At 59.0% G+C, this 10,689-nt stretch overlaps 4 protein-coding genes across 4 annotated transcripts; 2 read left to right on the forward strand and 2 right to left on the reverse strand.

Moving 5' to 3' along the window:
* Nucleotides 1–1,330: 1,330 nt before the first annotated feature.
* On the forward strand, nt 1,331–2,873 carry E0L32_011241 (uncharacterized protein; the record flags this gene model as incomplete). Its single annotated transcript, XM_031133948.1, has 2 exons — nt 1,331–1,441; nt 1,500–2,873. 2 exons carry the CDS (start codon nt 1,331–1,333, stop codon nt 2,871–2,873), a joined length of 1,485 nt encoding a protein of 494 aa, XP_031000791.1.
* Nucleotides 2,874–4,188: 1,315 nt separating this feature from the next.
* Nucleotides 4,189–6,530, reverse strand: E0L32_011242 (uncharacterized protein; the record flags this gene model as incomplete). The annotated part of the gene is made up of 4 exons (XM_031133949.1): nt 4,189–5,055; nt 5,104–5,936; nt 6,264–6,344; nt 6,398–6,530. 4 exons carry the CDS (start codon nt 6,528–6,530, stop codon nt 4,189–4,191), a joined length of 1,914 nt encoding a protein of 637 aa, XP_031000792.1.
* An 847-nt stretch (nt 6,531–7,377) lies between these two features.
* On the forward strand, nt 7,378–8,121 carry E0L32_011243 (uncharacterized protein; the record flags this gene model as incomplete). The annotated part of the gene is made up of 1 exon (XM_031133951.1): nt 7,378–8,121. One exon carries the CDS (start codon nt 7,378–7,380, stop codon nt 8,119–8,121), a length of 744 nt encoding a protein of 247 aa, XP_031000793.1.
* A 178-nt stretch (nt 8,122–8,299) lies between these two features.
* E0L32_011244 (uncharacterized protein) lies at nt 8,300–9,970 on the reverse strand (the record flags this gene model as incomplete). The annotated part of the gene is made up of 1 exon (XM_031133952.1): nt 8,300–9,970. One exon carries the CDS (start codon nt 9,968–9,970, stop codon nt 8,300–8,302), a length of 1,671 nt encoding a protein of 556 aa, XP_031000794.1.
* Nucleotides 9,971–10,689: the final 719 nt, after the last annotated feature.

Genomic DNA, 10,689 nt, shown 5'->3' on the forward strand with positions numbered 1-10,689 from the left:
CAGTTTCAAGGGCGGCATCTGTCGTTGTGCCAGCATCAGCATGCATTGCATCAGGCTAACAAGGTGCGTGCGTGCCCTGCTCCGCGCATCGCCATCCTATCAGGCCCGGTGTGAGTGTTGGACGAAGGCGACTTGCCTCCAAAAGGGAAAAGACATGGCGCCGGCGGGGCTTATTTTTTGGTGCTGATATTGCTGGTGCTGATGCTGATGCTGAGTGAGAAGGGGTGGAAGACCGAATTCCCAAGAGACACCTCAAGTGGTAGGTAGGGTGGGAGTACATGTGCCTAAACGCGGCGTGGTGGGTGGATGGACGAGATGGATGGGTGAAGGTGAGCCCCCCCTCCCCCCGTGGCGATTGCAGTTTCGCCTAGCCATTTGTTCGTTCGTTTATGGTTGCATTTTGCAAATATTCCGTCTTGACCTGTATTCTTCAAACGTACTGCTCAAAGGAGAAGAGGGAGAGACGGGTGTGCAGGCGGCCAAGGTAAGACATGCTTGCTGATCTCCTCAGCTAATAAGACAAGGTACAACTCACAGACAGACACCGGCTGGAGGTTTACGTGTAACTACGTACTTGTAGTTATTGCTGGGGACCGGGATCTGATCTTGGCCCTGGCGAGTTCGTTAGCGCATCCCAGACCTCGGACCTGTGAGGACCCAGATTGACCCTCTACCCAGATTGACCCTCTGCTTGGAAACTAACGTAGCTTCGCCCACGGCCGATCCTTCTGAGGCCTGTGAAAGCCTGCCTGCGTGCGGTTCCTTGCTCATGCTGTGTACCTACTCCGTAATCCGTACCACATCCCGCCGCGCCCATTGATGAGCCCTGCCTCCGGGCAGAGACGATCGGGACCTCGCCTCGATCTTGTTTTCCTCCCCTTACCTACCTTACTTCCTCTCCCCATTCTCCTCTCCTGCTTGACCGGACGTCTATTCCTCTCTACTGTCCGGGGCGGCGGCGATGATATTTCGAGAAGACAAGACGAATTCCTTGGAGTGCCTACGAAGCTTTGGATCCCGAGCCTAGCCTATATCTCGCCGCATAAGCAGCTGGCTGGCTGGGAATTGGCCACACGAATGCGAACTTGCTTCGAGTCTCGACTGAGCACCCGTCTGAGTGACCTGCCTGGATCTATCCTCTTCCTCGTCCTCACTCTCGACGACATACCTTATCGCTTGCTAGATATCGGCCTTTTCCGGACCTTGTACTTGCACTATCATGAGGTAGACGACCAGGGCGGCACCACTGCTCATTGCCTACCCAGTATTTTTTTTGCTTTCCTCGACTCCCGACGATCGTTACGACATTTCTACATAATAGCTAGTCACGATGCACCTACGGAAGGATCTCGCAAGCATCGGTGCGCGGGCACCCGGCCTACAATGGAGGGACGCAGCCTCGGAACCTCGGGACCAGGACAAGCAGCGTGCCATCACATTCGTACGTTGGACGACTTCTCCCTTTCTCGCAGACACGACCGCTAACCCGAATGCTTTAGATCGTCGCAGGTGTCATAATAGGTATAATCGCCGTTGTCTTTCTCGTCATCATGATCCGCGTCATCCGTGTACGCCACCCGGAGCCCAAGTACATACCGACTCCCTTCCTAAAGCGCCTATGGAGGAATTGGAACGTCCTTGGCACAAAGGGCCGCTATCAACCCCAAGGAGACGAGGACGCCATGGAGGCGGCGCTGGACTCGACAAGGTCGAACATGCGGGAGCGGAACCCAGGGGGCGAGAATCGGGCCTCGGGGCCACCACCCAGTAGAAGTGGATCGGCTGCTGTCGACCGCAACACGAGTGTGCGGTCCGTCATGACCCTTCCGGCGTACAACCCGAGGGCGTCGCACGAGGAACGGGTCATCGGCCGCGAGGGCGAGCGCGACGGCATCGACATCGTCGTCGAGATGCCCACCGCCGAGGACGAGGAGAGCATGCGCGACGAGGAGATGGAGGCCATGTACCAGATCCGGCTGGCCCGCCGCCGGCAGCTCGCCGAGAGGCAGGAGCGCCGGGAGCAGAGGCGCGACGCCCGGGCGCGCGGCGACACGGCCACCCTCGAGGGGATCCGCGACCAGGCCAGGAGCGCCGCCACGACCAACACGGCCGAGATCGCGGAGCTGCGGGCCGAGCACACGCGCGCGCGCGGCCGCAGGGAGCGCGCCGTCAGCAGCGTGAGCTACCACGACCTGGGCGTGGCGCGCCACGACGGCACGCGCATCCGGGCCACCAGCACCGAGAGCGAGAGGGTCGGCCTGCTGAGCGACGCCGCGAGCATGGCGCAGGAGCGCACGGAGCGCAGGAGCTCGGGCCTGAGCCTGCAGACGACGCGCAGCTCCCACGACGAGACCCTCGGGCCCGAGGCGGCGGCGGCGGCGATGGCGACGACCACGACGACCACGGCGACGACGGCGAGGTCGAGGGCCGGCTCCGGCGCGAACACGCCCCGGGTCTCTACCAGCGCCGCCCCCCGCCGCGCCAGCCTGGCCGGCTCGAGCCCGGAGATCATCGATGCCGCCGAGGCGGACCTGGGCGGCGCGGACATCCCCCCGCACTCGCCGCCGGGGTACGACGAGGTCTCCCTCGACGACCTGACGCCCGCGCACTCGCGGACGGCCAGCCCGTACCCCGAGCCGCCTCCGGACTACCCCGGTCCCACCGAGGCCAGGAACCAGAGGCTGTCGGCCCACGTCGCGGACCTGGTGGCCGAGACCGCGCCCGAGGAGCAGCAGCAGCAGCAGCAGCAGCAGCCGGAAGGGGGCTCGCACTCGCGTCGGGCCTCGGGCATTGTCCCTCGCCTGCCGAGCTTGCGGCTCAACACGCTGCCGCAGATCGTCGTCGAGCCGTCGAGCGCTCACCCCAGAGACTGAGGAGAGCCCTGGATGAGCTGCTGCTTTTTATTCCTTATTCATATCACAACCACTGCGTCGTCTTCACACACGTACATAGACACATGGGCGGTACCTACCGGCGGCTGCCCGATGTATATGGCAGTCGTCAGCGAGGATTTGGGCAAGTATGCCCCAGGTTCTCTTATCTCATACTGCACATAATTCATGGCATATACTGAGTCGTGACGAGGGGGGATAGCGGCTGCGGCGAGGATGAGCTCCATGGGGCTTCAGGATACAAGATGTTTTTTGCTTTCTTGGCGCATTGTACTCGGGTGCATTTGACATATTTACGGATACCTATTTGCGTTCATTCATTCATGAGTTGGGGTCTTCCGCCGCGGACTGGAGAGGCGAAGTTGAGAAGCTCGTCTTGTTCCTTTCCAGCATATAATCAAATTATGTAAACAGGATGAGAGATAATGGGCTCTTGGTCCAGTCAAAGTGTCTGGTGCAGTTCTTGCCTCCGATAAGTCAGGGTTTTGATGATTAGAGAAGTACAGGAATCTGCAGATTAGACTCAAAGAAGGATAGCATTGCGACTTTACAATTGGCAATTGACCGCTGTGCCTTGATGCAAACTGTATCACAGTGGCACTGTGGGATCGTTCTGGATTTCGTCAGACTGGCGGAGGTCTGTAAAAGTCTAGGGCTGTTTCCCTCTGACTGTGTCCCTTCCTGATCATCCCTCTTGGCCTTCTTCGGATATCCTTTTCTACTAAGAAGTATTCTGAGTTCCATGGTTTTTCTCTCTATCCATCCCGCTCTCGGACGCTCTCGGACGCGGGATGGCGTTGAATTATTACTTATACAGTCTCGATTGGAGACAGCAACGGGTTACGTTGCATCACGCATGTAACAGCATGCATGTTCTATCACTATCACCGAAGCACCTGCAGAAGAGAGTTGCTTCGTCTCGATGGGGGCTTGCGTGTCTGTGTGCGTGTGCTTGTGGCTACAGGCCCAGAAGGGACTACATGCTTGGCCACTGATAGATCGGCGAGCTCGGCACCAGCTGCAGTAACGTCACTGCAGCTCGAGCGCAGGAAGGTTGGGTAAAGTATGGCACACCTTTCAGGACCAACCCCCCACCCTGCTAAAATGGCTCCCGCTGCGCCGCCCGTGCAACCATTTCCCGGGCGGGGTTACAGACCCGTGCATGTCCCGCCCGCCGCAGAGATTGGGATGGATAGGTAGTTATATCAGTGATGGACCAGGCCAGCAGTGAACATAATTCCGAAGCAGCAAGCCCAGCACACCCTCCTTCTTGGGGCGTCCTGTATTTTGTGCCATGCTAATCCCTTGGCTGCTCCTCTTCTGCCATTCGGCGGCCGCATTTCCCAGTCACGGCCCCGCTTTTCCGGTCACCGGTGCGGCGGCGGCGGCGGCAGCGGCGGCAGCGGGGCCATTGTACCCCGATAGTGATAGTGCAACAAGCATCGACGGCCGGGGGTTCCCATCCCTTATCAATGCCAGCCTGGAAGACCTGGTGGCAGGCCTGGGCGCCGGGCTCTTCACGAGCGTCGACCTCGTGGACGCGTACACGGCGCGCATCGCCGAGGTCAACGGCGAGCTGCACGCCGTCACGGAGCTGAACCCCGCGGCCCGCGCCGCCGCTCGCGCCCTGGACCGCGAGAGGGCCTGCGGCAAGGTGCGGGGCCCGCTGCACGGGATCCCGCTGCTGCTGAAGGACAACATCGCGACCGACCCGGCGCTCGACGGCGGGATGAACACCACGGCCGGGTCGTACGCCCTGCTCGGCGCCAGGGTGCCCGCGGACAGCACCGTGGCGGCCAGGCTCAGGAGGGCGGGCGCCGTGATCCTCGGTAAGGCGAATCTGTCCCAGTGGGCCAACTTCCGCAGCTACCGGACCAGCAACGGGTGGTCGGCCTACGGGGGCCAGGTCCAGGGCGCGTATTACCCGCGGCAGGACCCCTCCGGGTCGTCCTCGGGCAGCGGCGTCTCCAGCTCGCTGGGCCTCGCGCTGGCCGCCCTGGGCACGGAGACCAGCGGCTCGATTTTGTCTCCGTCGAACATGAACAACCTGGTCGGCATCAAGCCCACGTCCGGCCTCACGTCGCGGTACCTGGTCGTGCCCCTGTCCGAGCACCAGGACACCGTGGGCCCCATGGCCCGCTCGGTCAAGGACGCGGCGTACATACTATCTGCGATCGCGGGGCCGGACCCGAACGATAACTACACGTCGGACTTCCCGTTCGACAGGATGCCGGACTACGTCGGCGCGTGCAAGGACACGGGTGGCCTGGCCGGCAAGCGCATCGGCATCCCCCGCAACCTCTTCGCCGGCGCCACGAGCGCCCAGCGCGGCGTCCTCATCCCCGCGTTCGACGCCGCGCTCCCGCTCCTCGAGAAGGCCGGCGCCACCCTCGTCGACGACCTGGTCCTCCCGGGCGCCGACCTCATCGACGGCAACACCGTCTCGTTCCTCCTCGAGGCCGACCTGGTGTCCGGGCTCAAGCGCTTCCTCGCCAAGCTGGCGACCAACCCGCACAACGTGACGGACCTGCAGTCCGTCCGCGCGTTCACGCAGCGGGAGCCCCTGGAGATGTGGCCGAAGCGCGACACGGGCCTGTGGGACGAGGCGGTCGCCGACCCGGTCATCGGCGAGGGGGGCAACCAGACGCCCGAGTTCTGGGGCAACTACACGCGCAACAGGTACCTCGCGGGCCCGCTGGGCGTGACGGGCGCGCTGAGGAACAACTCGCTCGACGCGCTCGTCCTGCCCACCGCCTTCGCGGCGCCGCTCGCGGCCATCGTGGGCGCCCCCGTCGTCACGGTGCCGCTGGGCAAGTACCCGGCCAGCCAGACGGTGGTGATGAACGGGTTCGGAAACCTGGTCGCCGAGGGGCCGAACCTGCCCTTTGGGATCAGCTTCGTCGGGGAGAGGTTCAGCGAGGAAGGGCTGATCGGCATGGCGTATGCCTTTGAGCAGAGGACGCGGGTGAGGGGGACGGTGGAGCCGTATCTGAAGCCCGAGACGGAAGTTGTGGATGTTATTAGGGGGAGAAAGGGGATTCGCAGCTAAAAGGGGAGCGCAGAAGGGGCTAGATATACAAAAGGAGTTGTTTCCGTCTGGAATTCTGAACCATGGGACACACTCACGAAGAAGTATATATACATATCAAAGATTATAACCCAAAGCTTGTGCGACTTGCATATCGGGGCCCTTGTTCCCCGCTGCGTTCATTCACGTCCTCAGTATCGCTTGTTCCCAAGAAAATGCCACACAACGCTCAAGCCTCAGGAACGAAGTACCAAACTGAAGTATGTACTAGATCAGATCAGCAAAGTGGCACAGAGCACAAGCACAAATGCCAGGCAGGGAGGGCTGCATCTTTGCACACTGACCCATGACGACCGAGAATGATGTGTCCCTGTTCTCGATCACCAATGAAGATCGAACGAACATGCCCGGCGGCGCCTCTTGATCTGTATATAGGCGAAAAGAAGCGCTAGCAAGGCAGTAATGGATCCAATGATACCAAAGACTATGCTGACGATCAAGGTAGCCTTTTCGGCGCCGTTTTCTTGACTAGGCAAGTTTGAGGGAGTTGAGATAATGGGCAATGGAGAAGCCAGGCCCATCAGTCCTTCGGTAGGGATCCCGTCATTCATGACTCTCGTCGTGGGTGCCACGCAAGACAAGGTAAATGGGAAGAAAACATATCATGATGAGAAATGGGGATGTTATGCCGTTTTATTCTTCTCGGTAGACCAGAGTCTGGGCCAAAGTGATCCAAAGTAAGTGTCATTTAGGGAGCACGACAGTCTTCGCACCAGCACATTGTCTCACAGATCGCCAGCTTGAGTGACACGCATGCCTAGAAAGTTGAATTTGGGGGTTCAAGGACGAAAGGTAAAGAAGAGGTAGATTCGAAGAAGGCAACATGCATTATCTTCAGCAGTTGCGTAGCTTACACCGCATACTTCAAGTAGGACACTGGAGGCTCGAACCCTTGAGACCGGAATGGATCGGTGAGATCCACCAGATGCTTAACAAAGGACAAAGTAAAAGAGTACCTGTTCTATTCTACCGTTTTATTCTTACCTAGATACAGAACAAAAGCACACGCAATGCATTGTGTCGGCCGTCCCGCCGTGGTGCCATAACTGTATGTCTCGGTGCCGATATCATCTTTCACCATTTATTTGGATGAGCGACGTGGTGGCAATTGCTTCGTATGCCCACTTCAGTTCACTGATTTAAGGCATCCAGAATTCCCATCTCTGTTGGAACTTTTCCCGGTTCTTAAATAAGAAAAGGAAAGAGAATTAAATCCATCCCTTGTACGGAGGTAAATATCGAGTCGCAGCATATCAAGTGCATTTGGCTGTGGGGCACAACTGACCAACTCAAAATTCTATTAGAAATCCGATTTCTTCGACTCACTTCGTCTGTCTACCCCAGCACTCAGTACTTCAAGGCAAGCCTGAAATATATACCAACATTTCAAAGGACGACATGCTATTTCTGCGCACCGACCCTCACGACGAGGACATCTATCCCAGCATGAGTTTTCCGCGCGCATTCGCAGAGCCTGACCAGACGATTGAAAGCCCTGCTCCGGATCCTTTGGACGATGTCTTCGGCTCCGGCCCATCGTCCCCAATGCTGGAGCCGCACAACGACTCCGCCGCAGGCCTGGCTCGGAGCTCCGGGCCGCACCCATCAGATATCCCCCGTCTGCAGCAGGAGCACATGACAGCCGGGTACCGCGACGGCATCACCGCCGCCAAGGCCGGCAGCGTGCAGGCCGGGTTCGACGAGGGGTTTGGCCTGGGCGCCACCATCGGCCTGCGCGCTGGTGAACTCCTGGGTATCTTGGAAGGGATTGCTGGCGCTGTTCTAGATGCCGAAGCCGGAACTGAGCAGTCTCCTACGCCGGCAGCCCTCCTCACTAGTGCAAGGGACGAGCTGAGCACCAAGAACATCTACAGCCCGGATTACTGGAACACTGACGGCACTTGGAAGTATGACGTCCAAGTCGCGAGTGGTGCTGAGGGAGATGTGACCTTTCCCGACGTAGCGGGCTCACATCCACTGCTTCGAAAGTGGTCAGCCCTTGTTGAAACCGAGGTTCAAAGGTGGAGCATTGATCGTGGCGTCCTGCAAAGCGATGAGACTCAACATGTGGAGGTGACGCCCAATTCACCTGCGAAGCCCCAGGAGTCTGGATCCAGAGCTCGACCGGCACTAGAATGGTGAGCTATGGCGGGCTCTCTATGTTGCCGAGGACACGGATACAATACACAGTGACCCCTCGGAGGCGGCTCCAGGTAATCATCGCCTCGGGAGACTGCTTATCTTTTGGGTACACATCCGTCAGATATGATCAAGTCGAAGGCTGCATCTTTCGACAACTGAGAGTGGTAATTTATACAGGCTACCGACAAAGCACCCCCTTCAAGACCTCCTCAAGTTTCCTCTCGGCGTTGGGAGGGGTTGTCCATGAACGCCAAGCTACAAAGCCATCTGGGCGCATCAAAAGCGCGCCGTTCTTGGTGATTCCTGCCAACGACTCCCAACGTCCCGATGGGGCTACGAGGTCTCCGGAAGGACCAGCGCGATATGACGCCAACTGGACACCAAGAGTAGCCGCCACCCTTGGAGCTACCTCTTGCCACATGTTTCCCTCTGAGCCAGCTACAACGACAAAACCTTTCCCAAACAAGTCAAGCGTGGATATACGTCGATCCTTCAAGGAGACCCAGAGATGCGGCGCGCGGGTCCCCGCTTGCCCGTCGATACCGATAATGTAGCTCAGGCTCGGCAACAATCCGATCGCCCTCCACCACAGTGGTGTCGCATCCTCCGTATTGATTGCCTGCGAGGTATAGCTGTATCCGTACCCGGCCAATCGCGGCATCCTTTTGACCAAAGCCCAGATGGCTGGAAGACTCTTCCACGTCGAGATTAAACCATGCTCATCAGCCATGGCCCCTGACTCTTCCGACACGAGCCGTCCGATGGGGACCCTCTCTGCGTCGTATGTGGCTAACAAAGACCTGTTTGCCTCTTTGTTCAAGACTGCTGCAAGCTTCCAGGCCAAGTTGTGGACGTCTGCGATGCCAGAAGTCGCCCCCTGGCCTCCGTACGGAGGCATCTGATGAGCCGCATCTCCCGCGAGAAATATACGCCCGTGCTGGAAGCTCTCCGCTACCCGCACTGTTGGCTCCCAAGGGAGGATGCTCTTGACGTGGATGTCGACGTCTGGCATGCCAAGAGCGATCCTGATCAAGTCTCGACACCTCTCGGGTGTGAAGTCCTCTGCATGGCTGCCCGGCCCGGGGATGTAGGAGAGGTGAAACACCCAGACGTCAGAGTTGTTGATGGAAGTAAACAGACCCTTGACCTCAGGCCTGTCAACGAGACACAGACTGAACTCGCGACCGCGGACCAGCTCGGCGAGGTCAGCCTCGAATAGGATGTTGAGCAGGTACCCGAGCCTGCCGGCGCCAGTCGTCGGCACGCCGAGCTCTCGCCGCACGGGGCTCCCAGCCCCGTCGGCAGCAATCATGTACGCCGCGCGCACAGGACTTTCGGCCTCGGTGGTGCGATCCCGCAGCGTGGCCGTGATGCCGTTCTCGTCTTGGTCAAAGCCGACGCACTCGGTGTGGAAACGCATCTCGCCCCCGCGCTCGCGCGCCGCAGCGAGCAGCACGGGCTCGACCTTGTCCTGGGTGCCCCGCGCGCCCTCCGCGGGGCCGAGCCACTCAAAGTACGCCGCGCCGGGCATTCTCCGCCCGCCCGCCGGTGCCGCCGCCGCCGACCGCTTCAGCGGCTCGATCACCTCGGCGAGCGAGCGCCCATGGTAGATGCCCATGCTCGGGGACAGGTCGGCGCCGGCGTCGCGCACGGCGTCGGCGACGCCGATCTCGCGGAACAGCTCCATGGTGCGGCGGTTGACGCCGCGGGCGCGCGGGTGGATCGAGGTGCCGGCGTGGCGCTCGACGACGAGCGACTTGACGCCCTGGTGGGAGAGGAACAGCGAGGCACACAGGCCGACTATGCCTCCGCCTACGATGAGGACAGGGACGTCGTGGGCTTCTGGCATTATGTCTGACTGTCGTGTATAGGGGGAGATGGGGAGGTGAAGGGCATGCTGGTGTAGACGCGAAGGATGGGACCAGATCCGGCAGCTACAGTCTTTAAATGCCACAAAAGTCTCACCGAAAGAATGACTCGGGTTGCGTTGCTTTTGGCAAAGCTGGAAGATCCCAGCGATGTCTTGTGATCATGTTGACGTTACAATTGTGTGCTCAAGATCGAGCTGGATGTGTTCGGGTTCTAACCGGCCTTTGGAGGCTGCCAGGCGGTTTAACACCCAGTACCGGAACTATTTGGTATATAGGTCGGAACTCGAGGAGATTTCGGTACGCTTAGGACTTGTGGTCTAGTGGTATGATTCTCGCTTAGGGTAAACCTGAGCACAACCTTGCGAGAGGTAAGCACCATTCTCCACTGTACATTTCCAAGCCGTAAAACTAACAAATCCCAGGTCCCGTGTTCGATCCACGGCAAGTCCCAAACTTTTTGCCCTTCCTTCATACAATATGTATAGGAGCTGGTCGAATTGATCCTTATTTTTTTTTATGATAAAAAGTTATTATAGGGCCGATTATGACTTGAAGTCCCTTTCGTCTGACCCAAGGACCTGTTGGTCATCCATTCAGGTACCTATAAGTACGTGAGAGGCTCTATATCTACACATTGTGGTCTTGTGGTGATGGAGCTTAGTATTGTCCTAGCACGGAAGCCGCTTATGCAAGCAAT

The sequence above is a fragment of the Thyridium curvatum genome, assembly GCF_004353045.1.
Source record: "Thyridium curvatum strain D216 chromosome Unknown NODE_101_length_133319_cov_86.129610, whole genome shotgun sequence".
Lineage (NCBI taxonomy): Eukaryota > Fungi > Ascomycota > Sordariomycetes > Thyridiales > Thyridiaceae > Thyridium > Thyridium curvatum.